General features: G+C 37.1%; 1 protein-coding gene across 1 annotated transcript in view; it reads right to left on the bottom strand.

Moving 5' to 3' along the window:
* The window catches only part of csgalnact1a (chondroitin sulfate N-acetylgalactosaminyltransferase 1a), a 40,537-nt gene that overhangs the window by 11,210 nt on the left and 8,572 nt on the right, over nucleotides 1-20,755 (bottom strand). The window contains exons 2-4 of the mRNA XM_028462524.1: nucleotides 14,426-15,707; nucleotides 9,639-9,855; nucleotides 4,926-5,027 (exon numbers count right to left, since the gene is read on the bottom strand). Of these exons, the coding sequence (XP_028318325.1) occupies nucleotides 4,926-5,027; nucleotides 9,639-9,855; nucleotides 14,426-15,212 (1,106 nt within the window). The 5' untranslated portion in view covers nucleotides 15,213-15,707. The remainder of the gene's footprint in view (nucleotides 1-4,925; nucleotides 5,028-9,638; nucleotides 9,856-14,425; nucleotides 15,708-20,755) is intronic.

Genomic DNA, 20,755 nt, shown 5'->3' with positions numbered 1-20,755 from the left:
CATTTATAATGCACAGACCCTAACCCTAACCCAAAAAGGCTGAAAGTTCTTGAACTGTGATGAAGTTGAGGCTCAGAGATAAGCTAGCTGGCGTTATGCTAAGCTACATGCTACATCAAAATGTTCTCTGTTCTTTGTCAGCGAACTAAGAATTAGAGGCATGAATATTAACACTTTTAAAAAACCGGACCACTGTTTCCAGGTCTTTATAAAAAGATGTTTTAGTCCTTGAAAGTCCACTGATGTGTGGTAAACTTTTCATAGCAGTGCAGTCATCTAAAATAACAATTAGCTAAACGTTTACTAGTTGATACAATATGTAGCTATAAAGTCAGGTTGTAAACACTTATAAAAATTAATAGGTGTCATTCAAAAAAGGCTTGTTGTGATGATTTATAATTCATTTATAATGCAAATACTTCCAAAAAGCTGAAAGTTCTTGCACTGTGATTAATTTGAGGCTCAGGAACAAGCTAGCTGGTGTTATGCTACTGCTACATGCTACATCGAAAATGAAGAGACGACAATCAAAAAAGGCTTGTTATGATAATTTTTAATTCATTTATAACGCACAGACCCTAACCCTAACCCAAAAAGGCTGAAAGTTATTGAAATGTGATGAAGTCGAGGCTCAGAGATAAGCTAGCTGGCATTATGCTAAGCTACATGCTACATCAATATGTTTTCTGTTCTTTGTCAGTAAACAAAGAGTTAGAGGCATTAACACTAACACATTTTGAAGACCACACCACTGGTTCCAGGTTGTCTTCATAAAAAAGATACTTTAGTCCTTGAAAGTCAACTGATGTGTTCATAGCAGCGCAGTAAGTTAAAACTACAATTTGCTAGCTTGTTTGTAGCCCATAAAGTCAGGTTGTAAACACAAATTTGAAAAAAGGAAGAGATGACATTCAAAAAAGGCGTGCTATGATCATTTTTAATTTATATTTATAACGCACAGACTTACAAAAAGGCTGAAAGTTATCGCACTGTAATGATTTTGAGGCTCAGAGATAAGCTAGCTGGCCTTATGCTAAGCTACATGCTACATCAAAATGTAGAGGCATTCAAACTAACACATTTTAAAGACCAAACCATTGATGCTTCTAAGAATAATTTGTACTTTAGAGTCAATATTCCTCATATACAAATCCGATACAATTGGAAAGCATTAATCTAAAAATGTAAATGTGCTACAACCATGTTAAAGAAGTTCATTTTACTTTTCAAAAATAAAAACAACAAAAGTGAAAGAGTTTTCTGAGAAAGATCCGCAAGCTCTGCTACACACCACATTGTTGTGTTTTTTTAAATACTTATATAAGTGTTTTTAAAGTGTAAAGACCCTTTTTTCCTTTTAATTGGCCATGTGTAGTGTTTTGCCCTTTTCTACTGCTCAGAGTGATCAGATGAGGCCCTTTGATGACAGAAATAGTGGAATCGTTTTCTATGGACGTGATGGCTGTTACATTGCACGAGCTAAGTAGAGGAACTGTATGGGAGAGAGAAGGCTGTGCAGAAAGCTATCCTGTGGTGTTCAGCAGCAGGTCTGATCCTGTTAGTTCAGCTCATCCACGGGAGAAAAAGAGAGATTCACTGCAAACACGTATCACCACACTGGCTGAATATAGTCTTGACTTTAAGCTCCCCCTATGTGGTATTTCCAGCACCTCTGAAATAATGTGCCTCATTTATAGCCATGCTTTGTGTACAATAATGTCCAAAAAATGACAGAAATTGTAAGGTTTGTAGCTTTATTCTCACATATTGTGTTGGTGCTGTTTCTGTTGCTTTATTTGGAGAATATTTAGGTTCAAATCCAGGTCGGAGATGGTAATTGTCACCTATTTTGAATCTTCAAATACATCCACTTTTCACTTTTTATGAAATTCAATAAAACACTGAGTGCTAGTTTGATTGTGAAATAATGGTTTATTCTTCTGACGATAGTGAGTGAGAAATCTACGGTAGAGGATACAATATTACAATATTGTAATTTGAGTTAATTTTCAAATATTTTGACTTATCTTGTCTTTTTTACTTTAATCTCTACATTATATTTCAACTTAGTTCTCGAAATTTCAACTTCAATCTCGACATTTCGACTTCTTTATTGATTTGCCCAAAATTAAAATTGGCCCTTATCCTTTTCCGTAGAAATCCAAATTTTCAAATCCATTTCCTAAAAAATCTTTTGTACTTGGTACTATATAAATAAAATTGGAATTGACTTAAAAACCAAATGTTACCCAGACCTAAGACAGTTTTAACATGCTTAAAACAGAAAGTTACCTCAAATTAATATCCACATTCAGTTCGAAAAAAAATACTTACTTTCCATCTTTAGATAATCTATATTTGGTGCTTCTCATCTTATCTTTTTATTTAATTCTAACCTCCTTTTACAGTTATGCCAAAGCATCCAAATCCACTATAATTATTCATAGGTATTGACTTGTTTGTCCTTTGAACACAGCACTCATTCACCTCCCTCTTTAATACAGATTCACACTCCCTCAGCCGTTTCTCCCCCTCGTCCCACTCCTCTCCATCTCATGCTGTTTTGGGTCATTATATCAGAGATGTACAACACGGCCCCTGGTGGTTTAGGCACGGTAGCTGCATTTTAAAAAGGGACTTCATAATGCATCTCTGGTGTTTGAGACGCCAAGTGTCTAAAATAGTTTACCAATGTTGATCACATCCATCCATTTATAGTTCTGTAATATATGACACCTTGCTTGGGTTTTAACCAGAACAAATTAGGAATACAAAATCATTTAATCACATAATTCTGACTTTAAACTGAGATTTGTGACTTTAATCTTAAAATTATGATTTTTTTCCCCCCCTCAAAATTATAACTTTAAGCTGATAATTTTGACTTTAAACTGAGAATTGGGGCTTTAATCTCAGAATTCTGACTTTAAACTCAGAATTCTGACTTTAAACTCCAATTTGTGACTTTAATCTCAAAATTCAGACTTTAACCTCTGAATTCAGACTTTAACCTCTGAATTCAGACTTTAACCTCTGAATTCAGACTTTAACCTCTGAACTCAGACTTTAGCCTCTGAATTCAGACTTTAACCTCTGAATTCAGACTTTAACCTCTGAATTCAGACTTTAACCTCTGAATTCAGACTTTAACCTCTGAATTCAGACTTTAACCTCTGAATTCAGACTTTAACCTCTGAATTCAGACTTTAACCTCTGAATTCAGACTTTAATCTCTGAATTCAGACTTATTTTTTTCCTCAGAATTAGCTTTCTTCCCCCTCAGAAATATGACTTTAATCTCAAAATTGACTTCTTTCTCAGAATTATGACTTTAATCAAAGAATTCTGACTTTTTTCTCTTAACATTAATAATAATAAAAAATATTGGACCTTGTTTAGTTTTTTTTTTTTCAGTGGCCCTAATCTTAATCATAGGTTAGGGTTCCGTTGGGAGCAAATAAAATATAATATAAATAAATAATCTAAAACATTTATAAATAAATTGGCTATCATCAATATATTATACATTTGTGTATTATTTGCAAGTAGTTTGTTTCAGAAATATGTCTGTGAAAAGATCTTGTAAATATGATAAATAACGAAGAAATGAAAAGAGAACTTTACTTTGCCTCATTGGGCCTCACTTTAGCTCTTAATGTTTGTTTTTATTTTTATTTTTTGTGTCATTCCTGTCGTGTTTTCTAGATGTGACTTTGTATTCCTTCCACTTGTGCAACTCAAAAATCCACAATGGCTTGTTTTTCCTCAACAAAGAAGGACAAAAGGTGGCTGCATGATACTGGAGACAGTCCAACTAATTCAAGGTAACACAAAGACCTAAGAGGCTCGGTAATTGATAAGCGTTTCTATAGCAACAGCCTGAGCGAGCGTGCAACTCGGATCACGTTCTGTCTGACTCCAGATCAACCAGCAGTGATAGTCTCCAGAGGTTGTGTGTGAGAGAGCAGCGAGAGTCAGGAGAGATCACAGGTCTGTTGTCATTTCTTTGTGTTGGCTGCTAACTACTAGCATAGCATGACAGCTTCATTATTAATCAGTCTGATGACAAGATGTGGCAGCACGCCACGCTGAGGCAGGCGTGCACAGGCCATCTGGCATACTATCGACCCGAAGTGGGCCGGTCTCGTCCGTTGGAGGTAAACATGTTAACGGGGAGCCAAAATGGTCCAAAAGTGACTAAAATGGGCCAAAAGCAGTCAAGAGTGGCCCAAAAATGGGAAAATACAGAGGAACCAGGTGGTATGTAATGGCAAAGGGTAGATTAAATGGGCAAAATGTGGCAAACAATAGTGAAAAAGGGCAACAATGTGGAACAAAAAAAGGCAAATACTATGGGGAAAAGAAAACAAGGGCAAAAGTTAGCTTATTTGGATGAAAAGTGGGCCAAAAAAATTAAGGAAAAGTGAAAAATTGGTTAAAAGTGTCAAAAAGAACTTGCAAAAACTGACAAAAAATAGGGAAAAAGGGATATTTATTGGCAAAGGGTAGCTAAAGTATGAAAAAAGTGTCAGAACTTGAAAAGAGGCAAAAATGGGACAAAGAAAGTTACAAAATGGCCAAAGCAAATAGGTAAGAAGGGATTAAAAATTTCCCCCTTTTTAAGGTGTTCTAGGAGAAATAATAATTAAAATGAAGACATAAAGAGCCACATGTTGAGCAAACTTAATAATGGCGTCTAAAGGGTGTCATTGATAATGTAGTGGGCTGGTCTGGACGGAAAATGCCAGGGCAGAATATTTGTCCCAGTTAGTGTGTCATTAGAGACAAAAACTAATAATAAAGAAAATGATGCTGCTTTTAAGAGAGGACGAGCAAGTGCATCCACTTTGAGTTTATTACAAAAATCGCCTTTTACAATGTGTCTCCACTTATCTGATTATGATCTTGGCAGCAGTTAAACCCACCTGGACGTGTTCTCCAGAGTGCTGTGGACCTCACTCATCTGCTCTTTCCCAAAATACACCACCGTCAGATGAACTCGACCGTCCTGACGCACACACACTTCCCTGTAGAGCCACAACAACACACAAAGGGAAGCGAAGGTAAGAATCAAAGCAGTGTTACTAAGCTGAGTGAGGATAGGAAGAGCAAAGAGGGCTAATTATTTCACTGTTTCTAGCTGAAATAAGCATCACCCAAAATATGTTACTGTGCAAGTTACTACGACTTAAACACATGTACAGCTAATTTCAGATTTACTATGTTTCAAATAAAGATTGTAAACCTGATTACGTTGCCCGAGAGCAGTGGTTCTCAACCTTTTCAACCCACGACCCCCAAAAATAAAGGTTCCAGAGACCGGGGACCCCCACTGTACCCGAAGGTGGTTGAACACAAACATAAAAATGTGCAGAAAAGGCATTGAAATTTAATGGACTTGGAAAAGTCAGCAAAATGATGGTCCATTGTTCTATGAATCCGTGATAACCACGTTTATTTATCTATCTGAATAATATCCACTGTTATCCAGGAAGTGTGTTATTATTTGGACCATAGTATATAGTCATCTTAAAGATTTACATTCTTGTTTTGATCAGAAATTAAATTGGTTAAATGTGAGGAAAATGGTGGAAAATGTCATGAGATGGTGTTTTAAAAACCACAGAAATTGGTTAAAAAGCTGCACATTAGAGTGGCCAAAAACGGACAGAAAAAGTGGTGAAAAAGAGTTCAAAGAGGCAATATTGGAACAATTAGTTTAAAGTGGAAAATAATGGGCATGGCAAATAGTGAATGTGATTAAATTGGCCAAAATAAGCATGAAATATGATGGAAAGAGGTTAAAAGTGACAATAGTGGGTCAACATAAGCAGCAATAGGTAGGAAAAGTGGTGGAAAAAGTTTGTAAGTGCCGATATTGTCATGAAAGTGGAAAAAAATTGCAGAAAAGGCATTGAAATTTGAAGGAGAAGTGGCAGAAATGGGAGTAATGTAGCAAAAATGCATTAAAAGGAGCAAATATGGCAAGTTTGATGTGGTTGCAGAAAAAGTATAAAAATAAGCCAAAATTAGCTTAAATTGTTCAAAAAAATATTCTTCAGTTTTTTGAAGGCATCTGATGACCCCCTCCCAGTGTCTCGCGACCCCACGGTTGAGAACACCTGCCCTAGTGCACACACATAAATGCACATGTGCACGAAAACTCATTTGTCAGAAATTAAATCCTCAATAATCTCCTAAACATGTGCTTGAAAAACATGGTTAAAAAATAAAAATGTGTATTTAAAAAAATAAAATAAACATTCATAAAGGTTACTTAAGAGAAATCAGACCTTAAATTCCTTACTGGCATCCACTCAATGCTCCACACACTGCCAACACAACTTTTCCTAATTCTATTCTAGAAGAAGTTGTTAAAGTGTTTACTCAGCGTTACTCGCCGAGTCTTTCAAGTCTTTTCCTTGCCACGGTGTTCATGTAGTGCAGCTGGTGTGCCCAGGGGAGGGTTTTTTAATGGCCTTGACGCTGCTTCTAAGGAGGATTTACTATATAAAAAGAGCTGTGATAAGCAGCCACGGTGGCACAATAAATCACTAACATTTAGGAGGGCATCGTGGTGATGGATTGCACCGCTGAACAACCCATTTTACTGATAGTTAATGAATATTTTAACTGCGTGTGGCAGATGTAATGAACTTTCTCTAAAATTCGGCTGTAATCTTGTTTTCTTTACATCTGCTCCTGCTGATGAGTCTATTTGTAGTGTTACATAAAGTGAAACGTGCTGCAGTGACGGGTAGTGAATCACGATCCCTGTAGTTATGAAGTGGTTGATTTAACCCTCCTATTTTCCTTGGGGTCAATTTGACTCCATTCAATGTTTATCGTTCAAAAAAATAATAGTTGACTTTATTGTTTTTTGCTTCGTTTTTCATGACTTTTCCTAATTTGATGGGTACAAATGATTAACTCATTCAGTGCCAGCCATTTTCCGATTTTCTACCCCCCTCAGTGCCAGCCGTTTTTGAGCATTCTGACTGATTTTAAAGACCCACAGATAATTTTCGACTATGACTATCTGAAATCTGACACCAGATTCTGAAAGATTGACGCATCTACTTTCATAAAAAAAAAAAAGATTTTGTTTCTGGTTTGTTTCGTTCTTTTGTAATCAGCCGTTGAATAGAGCACGTTTCACACAAATCTTCAGTTTCAGAGCAAAAAGCTGAGAAAAAAGCCTTTTTCTAAAAAAAAACCCTGTCAGTGACTTTAAAGCTATTTTTTTTGCTTTAGTGACAACTCAAACATCTGAACATTGGTTCCTTTTATAAAAAAAAAAAACAAAAAAAACACTGACACTGGGCTTTTGATGAGAAAATTATTATTTTGCTATCTGGGTCAGAGTTGAATGGATTTCTTACTGTATTTCGGCGCTCCTCCAAGTTTCTCTCCCGTCATTCTGCACACACGCAACTTCCTCTTTCTCCCGGACAAGCAGACTGTCACTGCGTTCCCCGTTTTTTTTATGGTTTTATCTCACCATCGCCACGCTATCCATGAGTTCCACACATGTTCTGGTGGAGTGTGCGCTGCTATGCGCTGCTGGGAACGTCAACTCTCGTACGTAGCGCCATTATCTGTCTCATAAACGCATTTCCTCCTCTCCCTCTGAGCTCTGCTGAGCAAAGGTGCGCTGCTACCGCCGTGTCACCTATTATTTTGCTATCTGGCTCACAGGCTGGGGGTATTTTGTACATCCCCCCTCACCCCCTCCCACTACGTAGGGATGACCTGTTTGGCCCGGTTAGTTGATGGTTTTATCTCACCATCTCAACATAATCAATAATCCACTCAGGTCCACACAGGTTCTGTGTTAGTATGTTGAGCTGTGAGCTGCTGGATACGTCACAATATCACTCTGTAGCGCCATAATCTCACTCGTTCCTGCTTCTCCTCCCCAGCTAATGGTAGCATCAGTGGCTACTCTCTCATCTAAAGGTGTACTGCTGCCATCTTCAGGGCACAGTTGGTCACTACAACACCTCACAGCTTAGATATTGATGAGGGACCTCCGTCAGGGTGTTTTCTAGTGATCCCTGTGAAAAAACGCAAATGACGAGTTATCTCGTCAATGGCACTGAGTGAGTTAAGATGATATTTTTTCCCCACCAATGAGTTGATAGTTTAGGGTTCATACTCTTGTGCTCATTAATGTTGTTGGTAAATTTGAGATTTGGATGAAAACTGTTTGAGATAAATTTATTCTAATTTAAAAGTTTGGCCTGATGGTGGCACTAGAGCAGTAGTTCCCAAACTTTTCACAGTCCCGTACCCTTTCAGACATTAACCCTGAAGCCATGTACCCCTTACTCCTGCAGATTTAAAAAACATAATAAGGTAATGTCATATACAATGTAGCCCTACAGTGAATTTTACCTATCCTGTTGAGGAATAATGCATAATAATAATAATAATAATAATAATAACTAGAACATTTGCATTTCCTGAAGAAAATACAAGTGAGGATGCAGATGCTAGCCCGCATCACACTGCATTAGCTTATCATTGGCATTAGCCTAGCAATAGCATTAACCTAGCACCATCGTTAACATTAGCATATCAATAGCATTAATATCAACCTAGTATTTGCTTTAACCTAGCTTTATCATTAGCCTGGCAATAGCATTAGTCTAACATTACCCTAGCATTAGCTTAACAATAGCAATAAGCTAGCATTAGCCTTCACCTAACATTAGCTTTAACCCAGCATTAGCATTAACGTAACCATAACATTAGCCTCGCATTAGCATTAACCTAACAATAACATTAGCCTATAGCATTAGCTTAACAATAGCAATAAGCTAGCATTAACCTTTATATTTCATGACTTTTTCTAATTTGATGGATACAATTGATTAAGCATAAAATCATCATGATGATATTTTTTTCATTGTGCTGAACGCATATTGCACGCATTGGTGTTCCTCTGGGGTCAATTTGACCCCAAGCTGTTTTAGCTGTGTAAAACTTGTCAACCAATAAGGTTCATACTCTTGCGGTCATTATTGTTGTGAGCAAATTGGAGAAGATTTGGATGAAAACTATGAAATGAATTCAATTCTAAAAGTTTGGCCTGATGGTGGCGCTAGAGAACATGTCAAGGTTTCATTATCAAAAGGTTATTTATGTATTCAACAAATAAACAAAGTGCCAGAGACAAAAACTTGGTCTGAAAATCATTTTCTGCAGGCAAATACCCCTTGGGGTCAGATTGACCCCAAGGGTAAAACGTATTATTAATATTTGAGGATAATAGGAGCAGAGATCAGACGGCAAAATTCTATCAGGTTTTCTTAACATTCTGTGTGCAAAACAAATTCATTGATAACACCAATCATGCACTTTCTGAGAGTTAATTACATGTTTTCCTGCTAAAAAACAGAAAACACAGCTGCACTGATGTCTGTTTCCTCTTCCTTGATCTCATCCTCCTGCGTGTCTGCCTCATCGCCAATTAAAATGTGAAGCTGGCACAGAAACTACATTTTGACCAAAACACAAAAATCCATTCTCATGAATTAGTTATGTGTCATAAAAAGAAACTTTTTCAATAATTTATTTGTGCTACTTTTTTGTCCTTTTTTTTTGGCCAACTTACAAAAAACGGTTCGTCTCACCTGAAGTTGTGCATGAACTGTTTGAACTTGTCAATGCGTCTGGACAGAGGGAGGATGATGTTGATGGCGACGTTACTCGTGTCCACCCGCTCGTTTTTCACCTTCATCAGTGGACCGAAAGGTCGGAAAAGAACCAGGCGTCTGAATTCGTGACTCGACTCTCCTCTGAAGGTCAGATCGTACAGCGTGCCCTTGTCCTTCTCTGTGCGAGTGATTCCTGATGGCCACAAACCAAAAGACTTTCACCACAAAAAAAGTATTTTTCGGTGCATGAGTAAACATTTAGAATCATATCCTCATCTTATTTTAGTTCTTAATTTATAGAACTAAATCACAATAAAAATAAAAATATGTTTACTACAACTTTACTGTATGTATGGTGAAGTGGAGGGAATGGAAGGACGATAGTGGAGTTTATAGCCAAGTAGGTAATATTTTCAGACAACTTTATTTTGAAATGTACTTACAAAACGCTGTAATTATTAACATTTATTTATTTTTTGTCTGTTTACGTCAAAAGCACTGAAAGGATTTCGACAAAATTATTAACCAGACATAGACCTTTCTGCCAACCTTTCTGAAACTGCAAGATCATATAATTTAAAAGGTACTGAATAATCTGAAGAGCTACCTGTAAAAAAATAAATAAAAAATTAAAGCTTAAATATTATTTTTTTTACGGTTTCATAAGATAATAATAAATACAAATAAAAAATTACAAATAATAATACATAATATTAATATTACATAATATAAAATAAAGGTGTATTTTATTCTATTCTATAGTAAACAGTAACTTAAAAAGGTAAAAAATGTTTGTTTCAACATGCAACACTTTATTTCCCTTACATTCCATAGGAAATCATCATGTTCCTCTTACTAGCCACTAACTAACAACTTTTAAATAATTGTAAAACATGTAACATTCGTACAATTTAGCAATTATGTAATATTTTACAAAAATCCCCTTTGCAGGTTTTTTTTTTTTTTTAAACACACCTTCTCATAAACTATACACCAAATCTGCAACACATAAAAACATTTGTCGCAACATTTTAGCGAAAATAAACAATTTAAGATGATTCAATAATACAAAAACTCTCTCAAATAGAGCAGAATCCAATTATATTAAAGCTGCACTACCTGATTCTTTTTTTTTTTTAGTGCAATCATTATGAGACAGCAATGCATGTTTTGTTATTGCAATAAAATAAATTGATTGATTTTATTGCTTAATTGTGACCATCACCAGCCCTCCCTAAGGAAGGGTAAGAAATCTTTTATTAGAGGGACTACCTGATTCTTGAACCATGACAGAGGGGCGTGGTTGAATTCTAGCCATAAATCCCGCCCCCCGTTCTGGTAATCCCTCCCTGTCTCCTCTTCTCACGGATGTGCACAAAATTGCGCACGTGAACGTGCACTACAGGTGAAACACGTTGCCACGCAAAAGGATGCACACAAAATATAGGAAAATTGAACATTAGATTAACTGTCTAGAAGGAAAACAGCCACTGGCATGTTCAAAGTTAGTCTGAGACTGAAAACACGCGACAGCCAATGAGGAGGCTCCTTTGTGGGCTTTGCTCACCCCTCTTTTCTCTAAATCCTGTGATTGGAGCTGGAGGGGGTGACCGCCAAGAAAATACTTCATTATAAGGCACAGACAGCACGCAGACGTACGATTTTTTCAGAAATGATTACTTTTACAGTATACTATATTATGCTAATAAGAATTTTTTTTTAATTAAAGAAAATAAATCGAGTACCCCAGCTTTAAGGCACTGACATCTGTATTTATCTTTGTGAGTTTGAATCGTGGCAAGTAAATCAGATTTTAGATGGAGCTTATTGTTCTCCTGTCAGAACATGGTGGTGACCCCTGCCTTACACGCCATGGAAGAATCCATTTAATTTTGTAGGTGATTTGGATCAAGACATGGATTCTGGATCAGTTTCAAAAAAGGAAAGTGCTTTTGCTTAGAATTTATTATCTTTTTAGTGCAAACACTTTTTATTTTGTCTTTCTATGAGCAAATGATGCTGTTTGTTATCTCCACCAGAATCCATATCAAACACAAGGAAGCACACGCTCTACCAGGGCCCCTAAGCTGTAAGCCTGGAGGAAATGTTGGATCTGGATATATATACACATAGCTGCAGAGAAGATGTAGACATCCCCAAGATGTTACCATTTGTTCACAATGAATAACATCAATCATGATTGTATGATGTCCAACTATCTGACACAGACATTTTCTTTATGAAAAAGGATTAAACTCATCATTCCAGATGACACATCGTCTGTGCACTAGCTTCTATTTGGCCTGGAGCCACATCTGTACACACATCTAGGCTGTTCTGGTCATTTCGTCTTGGCTCTAACCCTCCCATTAGCTAATTACCAAGAGGTTGACTCACAATTACTCAGCCATTACTAAGTCTGGAACTTGCAAACTGACCCAGTAAGTTTAAGAAACCAGGGCGGGGGGGGGGGGGGGGGGGGGGGGGGGGGGGGGGGGGGGTATGCAGTTAGGTATGATGGAAAAACACATTTTTGGGAAGTAGGAAAATGAAAAGTCATCAGTGGGAGAGTGAGAGGAGGCGTATGATCTCCGGAGTGGTTTAGAACGGAAACAAAGGAGACATGAAGAACAGATGGAAGTGTGAGGAGGACAGATGTAAAAAAGAAGAAGAGGACAGAGGGTTCTCTGATAGCTAATCAGATCGTAGCTTCTTACTTTTAGATTGGAGCGCTTCCTGTGATGGGAGGCCTTCATTCCCCAAGGACGTGATAAGCTTTCAATCAGTAAATACCTAGAACGGTTTAGACTAAACGCCTTCACATCCTGTCTCTGTCCTACTGTCTATCTAGCCGTCTCGAGCCTAAACTCCAGTGTGTTTGTGTACAGTTTCAATTCAATGGCTCATAAATGCAGCCAAAAGACAAAATTAAAATCACCCCAGAGACTTTTTTGTCCATCCCAGCTTCGTCTGGCTGCAGATAAAAATGCTGCTTATACGAGATTTGTTGTAAATCAATGTTTAAGTCCACTTGAGATAATGAGGCTCAACGTATCAGAGGGAGTCTAGGTTTCATTATAAGCAGGCTTCACTTTCACTGTCTGCTCACGATAACAACACAGAGACCTTGAACTACAGATGCTAGAGGAGAGCCATTATCTTATTTTAAAAAACATCACACGCTAATATTGTTTTTCATTGTGATATACAACTGAGATGTTCTGTCAATCCCTGGTGCTAAACGATCAAATGTGGAATGAAATTGGTGTAATTTAACTTTTATTGGATGTATCTTTTGTCCCTCAAAGTCAGGACAAAAGAAACACCATAAAATATACTGCGGTTTAAAAAATAAAAAACAATAATTCAACAATGTCCTGGATAATAAATTATTAATAATAAAAAAAATCTTACTGCATAATTATTTGATACTTTCTCATAATTATAACAATAATTTTGTTTATTATTATTGTTTCACTTTTCTTAGTTTTTCACAAAAGGCAGAAAAGTAACACCATGAAATACACTACGGTTTTAAAAAAACAAAAACAAAACAAAAATAGGAAAAATCTAATAATAATAAGAAATGTTTACATCATAATAATAAGATATTAAGTCATAATTATGTTATATTGATCATTTTACTGTTTAAATATGTTTTTAAATATTAATTCATAATTTTAATTTAAGCTTCTTTTAAAAACACAAATGAAAACGCAAACAGATTTTTTTCCAAACTGAAAGACTGCTTTTTCAGTTCCCAAGGTTGTGTTACATGAATAAACATTATTAATATGACACGTGCAACAACAAACACAACCTTTCTAATTAAGAAAAGTTCACCACTTGAGCAAACTTTCATACCAGCTCTACCTACTGTACAAAATGTGCACACATCTATCAAATGAACACCTACTCTGACTACAGTGACCTTCAAACACACACGTGCACGAGCACACACACGCTATGTTGCATGAGATGCTTCACCGTGAACGAGATGCAGCTCTGCTCATTTCCTGAGCTTTTGATCAGAGCTGAACAAAACAGAACTTGGAGGATATCCTGACATTAGCAGCGCACAAACACAGGTGGACGTTTCTGACCCTCCAGGGAACATTTATCGTACAATCAATTGTACCTTGAAGACAGCTGAATACTTTTCACACATGCTCTGAGAGCTTTATTCACTGTTTTAATTCATTTTTGAGGTAGGCAGTGAGGGAGGGGGGAGGGGTTATAAAGCAGTGTACAGTAAAAACTGAAATGACCAAACAATTAAATGCATCACATCATAGCCGACCAACCAGATTAAACGTAATGCACGGTGCCAAAACAGCCTTAATTTAGTTTTAAAGTTAATAATACAAAGAAATACAAGGGTCAGTTTTGGTCCCACATCAAGAGCGAGATGACCATAAATGATAAAAAGTATAGAAATAAATCTATTCGGGAGGCACTAAATATTGTTTAATTCCACTTATTTACAAAATGAGATTCTTTCAAATGTGTGTTATCACTCATTCATTCTACCATTATGCTCTATAAGTTTTTTCACAGAATCCTGAGCAAAAGTAGTTGGACATAAAGGAGTACTTGGAGTCAAAGTAAGACAAAGGATGTACTTGAGCCAAAAAAAGTTTGAGAACCACTGCTTTACACCTCTGCCCGTCGATAGGTCTGTTGAAATCTAGTGGTATTAAAGTATGTTGCTCCACCCACCTCTATAGCTCCGCCCCCTCTGTTGTGTGGACACATGTTCTCACCTTCAACAAAGTCAGACGGCGTGTAGATTTTGCTGGTCCGGGGTTTTCGCGCTGCACTTTTTCCGTCCTGCAGAGATGACGGTGCATTGAGGATGTGCAGAGCATTCTCTAGCACGTCCACCAGCTCGTCTCGTTTGTCCTTCCTCACAGGTTTCTCCTCGGGGTGTCGAGTCAAACCCATCTCTAGCTGATACACCCGCTGCAGGGTGAAGCTTTCGAATGGCACCACGGCGTACTCGCTGGGCAGTCTGGAGCCAGCGGTCACTTCAGCCTTGGACAGCTGGCTCCTCAGGAACTCCTGGAGGTCTGCCTGATGGCTTTTGAGCCCCTGCGGCTCCTCTACGCCTTGTCTTTCTGATCCGACTCTGGTTTCCTGTGCCTCCGCCGGGGCATCAGCAATTTTCTTCAGGCTGTCCTGCACTCCCTTCAGCTGCAGGCTGCGCTCCTGCAACGCCTCCTTCAGCTGAGCGATCTGCTTTTTCAGAGACGAGATGTGGAGTCTGTGCTGCTCCTCGCGTTCCTGAAGTAGAACTTGGTACGAGTGGGCTCCTGGTATGGCCCCAGGCCCTGGTCCACCCGTCCCACCAGCCACCGATCCAACATCCGGCCTTGTTCCCGCCAGGCCTGGGTGGTTGGGTTCAGCGCGGGGTAAAGCATGACTCAGCGGAGGCTCATCGGAGTGTGGAGGACTGCACGTCATCACATAGAGAAGAGAGACGGAACACGAGAAGAGCACCAACATCCCACCAACGCGAGACACCCAGCCCATGAGTCCACGCCGCAACATGTCCGTATTTAGCACCAAACTTAAACCGTCACACACAGAACCTTCATGTAACCTCACACACTCCAGCCTCAACGATAAGAGTCCTTTTACGAGTAAGTTCCATCACCCAGCGCAGGAGGCGGCTGCTTATCAGCGTGAGGTCATTTCATCTGAATTAGGTCATTGCCTCTGCAACACTCTGACTTATTTTGCCATTTGGAATAATAGATGATTAAGAGTCAGAAGCTTGAGAAAAAACTCCTTCCAATCAGCTCCATCATCTGCCCAGAGTTAAATCGTCCACTGCTCATATTTGGCACATCGATCAGCAAGCACTTGGACTCTCTCCATCAATCCATATTTCCTGCGCTCTGTCTGCTTGCCTGTGCGCCGCAATGATTGAATATCCATATGCATGAGCTGGGGAATGATGGAATAAAGCATGAAGAGAAGAAACAACTGTGTGGTCAGCAGAGGTTCTCCCACGATGTATCTACTGTAGAACCAAAGAAAAGCCTGGAGAACAACAAAGAAAGACCAGTCATTACAAACAACATCACTAATCAACACACATTGATCCACAACTACTAATCCACCATCAATCAGTAGACAACATAAAACAGAAAATGGACGAGTCCAAACATTTTTGTATTTGTATTATTTTTTGTACATTCTTATTAAACTTTAAAGTAGAGGAATGTTCAACATCCCCCAGCTGTCTAACACCATATTTCAAAACTCAATAAGACACCAAACGTCCATAAAGCATGTTAAACTGGACCAATCTGGAAGGAATATGGCATAATCATGTTGAAACTGACTTTTTCCCCTTTCAACTAAAACTGCCCAGATTTACCTGATTTTAACAAATGTTTCATGGGATTAAAGTAAACTGTGTGACAACCTATAGACCTGTTATAGATTAATTTAATCTGAAAATCAATATTATTTGGGATTCAGGTATTAAGAAACCTTTTTTTTCATTCTGGCAAATAAATAAATAAATGAGTGAATTAATAAATAAATAAATATAAAGATAAATAGATGATTAAATAAATAATGTGAATAATAATGTGCATGACTTTTAATTACTTGATAAATACGAGGTCAAAGTTCACAGAAAAGTCTCCGAAAACGTTGTTGAAAAAAGGCAAGGGCATTTCAATGTTCTTTACATGATTAAAAAGTTTAACAGTTTTAAAATCAGTAGTAAAAACATTAAATTAACAATAATATGATTACAAATCTCCCTCTCAGTCACATGCAGTAGAGAAAAAGAGTTCCTTTAACTTGACAAGACTAAACACCAGACCTGAAATATCTCTGTTGGCTCCAAATGTGTTCGTATCTCACATTAGATGAAGTGAAATCAGACCAAACTAATCCCTGTGGTTTGATGATTATTTTGCCTAATGTCTATAAAAAATGTTCTTCTGTGCTGATTTCATTAACTAGTCTTGTCTCACTGTGTGTGGAGTAGTAGAGCTGTAAGTTTATTTAAACATAACTAGTAGAGACAAGTATCGCTAGGCGGCTCCTTTGTTATTTTCCCTGAGTGTTATATAAGCTGATAGACTTTTTCTCTTTTCATCACAGATGTTTCTCTGTGTGTTCTTCTTTCTTATGAAATAACAATTATTTGATCTTGATGCTTATAAAACACATAAAGTAGGATGAATTAAAAAAAAAACTAGAGTAAAAAGATCAAACTGATGAGACAGGGAGACCTGATTATGTGATAAAGCATTCATTGAATGTGACATCTGTTAGATTGGCTAGAAATAAATCAGATAAAAAACTACAGCAGGGGTTCTCAGCCTTGGGGGGGTGAGCCTACGGGAGGGCGGGCCCACGTCATCTTTTTGGGCTCTGCTCGGTCGGGGCTTGTGGGCAGAGCCCTGGACACCAGGCACTCGCTCTCTAGCCCTAGCCCCAGCCCCAGGCCTGGCTCCAGGGTGGGGCCCCGGTTGTGCCAATCCGGTGACGCAAACTTCCTTTGTTGTTTCTACATCACATGTGGTTTCCGAAATTTTAATGCCTTCATTTCTGCACATTTTGTACCACTTTCAAGACATTTTCAGCACTTATAAACCCTTTCCACCACTTTTCCCACCTAATGTCGCACATGTTGATCCATTATTGTCACTTTGAACCTCTTTTTACCATATTTCATGCTTATTTTTGACAATTTAACCACATTCATGATTTTTCATGCCCAGTATTTGCCAGGTTAAATTAATTGTTCCATTATAGACCCTTGAACCCTTTTTACCACTTTTTTCTGTTTGTTTTTAACCAATTTCTGTTTTAAAATCTCATTTAACCACAATTTTTGCTCAATTTTAACCCATTTCATTTCTGATTAAATCAAGGATTTACATCTTTTAGACGAATATGGCACAAAAAATAATATTACACTTCGTGGATAACAGTGATATTATTCAGATTATTAAATAAAAGTGGTTGTCACAGATTCAAATAACAATGGACCATCACTTTGGTGATTTTATGGATTTGTAAACCAACTTTCAGAAACATCTTTCAAGTTGTCTATCAGAAAATTCATTCTCCTTAAGTAAAAAAAAAAATTCTTTTAATTTGTTAATACAAATTTTGTTAGTTGGTTTGGTATTTTTTGAGAGAGTGGTGTGAGTGTTTGAGTTACTGTATGTATCTGTATCTCTGTGTATCAACCTCAGTCACTTTCTGCCTGCAAACACAGTCAAGGCTTTGACAGTTGGGGCCTGAAGTAGAGGCTAATGAAAGGATCAGTATGTGGCACGAGTGAATACTGGACTGTGCTCCAACAGATGGCTGAATCAGTGGAGACGGGGCGTTGGGCCAGCAGGACCTCCACTAGTGAGCAGGAAAAATGATTAAGGAACGAACGGCTTGGCTAGGAAATGGGTCGACTTGACTATGATGCTGCGTGGAGAAAGCAATAATGATAATTACAAAAAAGAAATGTGTTAGGCGTGATTACCAAGATATGGCAGGCAGAGAAATAGTGCAGCTTCATTGTTTTGGAAAATCATTTAAAAAAAATAATAGCTTTCCAGTTTTTGTGACTTCTGTTGCACACAATGATGCAAAAGCTTAAAATCATATCACATACCCATGCACATAAAATGCTTAGAATTTGTTTAATTACCAAAAACATTAATTTTTTTAAATTAATTTAGCTACAGCCCATAGGATGCACTAAACAAAAGTTTTTTTAAAGGATAATTTACTTTTTTTGCTGATAAATCTATTTTGATAAATTACAACAACCGTGAATCAACAATACAAGATAAAGACATAAATGACATAACACTTTTAGGTGGATAACTCTAGCAAGTTCTTTCTGTCTTCTTTTTGAATAACATGCTATGGTTTCATTGATTTAGACAACTGTTTTTCAGGAAATTTACTTTAATCTCCTGACATGTTTTGACTCTCAACTGCCAGTCTTCTTCAAAGGCGTCTGCTGATCGCTTTGATATTTCCTTAACTTCGGCGTAATAATTCCAGTTATTTTTGTCTTCTTTTTGAATAATACGCTATGGTTTCATTCATTCAGAATATGCGGAAGTCAAGGAAACATCAAAGCAATCAGCAGACACCTCTGAAGACGCCTGGCAGTTGAAAAATCAAAACATGTCATAAGATCAAAGTACATTTCCTGAAAAACAGTTGTCTGAATAAATTAAACCATAACACATATTCAAAAAGAAGAGAAAAAAACTTGCAGGAATTAATACGCGGAAGTCAAGGAAACATCAAAGCGATCAGCAGACGCCTTTGAAGAAGACTGGCAGTTGAGAGTCAAAACATGTCGGGAGATTAAAGTAAATTTCCTGAAAAACAGTTGTCTAAAAAAATGAAACCTTAACACATTATTCAAAAAGAAGACAACATTAACTACCTGGAAATAATTACTACGCAAAAGTCAAGAAAACATCAAAGCGATCAGCAGACGTCTCTGAAGAAGACTGGCAGTTGATAGTCAAAACATGTCAGGAGCTCAAAGTAAAATTCCTGATAAACCGTTGTCTGAATAACATATTAAACATATTAACTTAAGTTGATTTGTTTGAAATTTTGTGTCACCATACCTCAACTATATACAGTATCTACCTAAATATAGAGTTAAAACACACACAGGTAAATGTTCATGCTGCTACATGTAATGTATGAAGCCCACAGTCCAACCGCTGCATTTTATCAGGAATGAATGAGTTGATTCAGCTTCCCTTTAGGAATGGGAATGGCAGCCACACAGTAGCTGAATAATCATGTTTGGTTTTATTAGTGCTGGGATGTCTGAACAGATGTATCTAATATCCTGTTATGTGTTTGGGCTTGTATATGGGCCCCCTGCACTGTTTTCTCTTTTTTTTTTTTAAATATGATTTGTAAAAGCAACACTGACAAGCAGAAGACAAACATGGAAAAAAACACATGCCTGAATGGGAAACAAAAAGAAATGGGAGAATGTTCATCACCTCCCAACAGTATTCATGGAAAACAAGGCAAAGTCTGTTTTTTAAATAAATAAAATACTTCCGTGTAAAATGGGAGAATAACAGTTCCTTCACTTATGGCAAAAGAGGAAATAAACCATCTATACTGCCATAGAGTGACTGCATTTTGTTCATTAAACATGAAAAAGAAGTGAAGGAAATAGAGGATTTTAACACGTATCGGAAACCTTGGCTGGACACTAGACCATTCATTCCTATTGTCCACTCCAATGACAAATAAACATGCATTTTATTTTATTTTTTAATGTTGATAAATTAACATTAAAAGTGGGCCATCTATGACTTTTAGTTGAAGTAAGTTCAGCATCATTAATAAAGGTTTTCTGCAACTTTGATGTTTGACTTTAAAATTATTTTATTAACTTTACCAAATGCTTGAACAAACAATGGTTAAAACTTTACCACTAGGTAGAACACCTTCACTGACCAAATATAACAGCTAAACAGCTGTTCCCTGAGTGCTTGAAAACACATTGTACATTATTTAATTAGTAAAAGTAAAACACTCTGGGATATTTCATTTTAGTTTGATCCATTTTATAGGTCAATTTTGATTTTAAAATGAATGATGTGTGTAGGTTATTTACTATATTCATGCAATAAGAGACAGATTTTAAAGGGTCAATGACTTATAATAATTTCACTGCATGATATTTCATAAAATGGGCGTCATCGGGCACGATTTGCATGAATATTACAATGGAAATGAAAACAGAAATACTTTGAAATCTTATACAGGACTATAATAGAACTAAAAAAGGGCAGAAATACATTTGAATAGATTTAGAGTAATTTTAAAGATTTTTTTCAAAACAGCATTCATGGACAGACAGTTGCACTACATGATATTTTGACACTAACAGAATAAATTACAGAAGTAATTTAGTAACATTAAATAAAAGTGAGTGCATATATACTAAGTTACTACACATTTGGTGTCTTTTAATCCAATTAAACCTTTTTTTTTTAACTAAAAAATGCAGGTTTTAGCATATTTAGGTGTCACGTCATTGACTTATTAGCACTTCCAAGATCTTG

The sequence above is a fragment of the Gouania willdenowi genome, chromosome 12 (assembly GCF_900634775.1).
Source record: "Gouania willdenowi chromosome 12, fGouWil2.1, whole genome shotgun sequence".
Taxonomy (NCBI): Eukaryota; Metazoa; Chordata; class Actinopteri; order Blenniiformes; family Gobiesocidae; genus Gouania; species Gouania willdenowi.
Note: the sequence above shows the minus strand (reverse complement) of the source record. Positions and strands in the feature narration are given on the sequence as shown.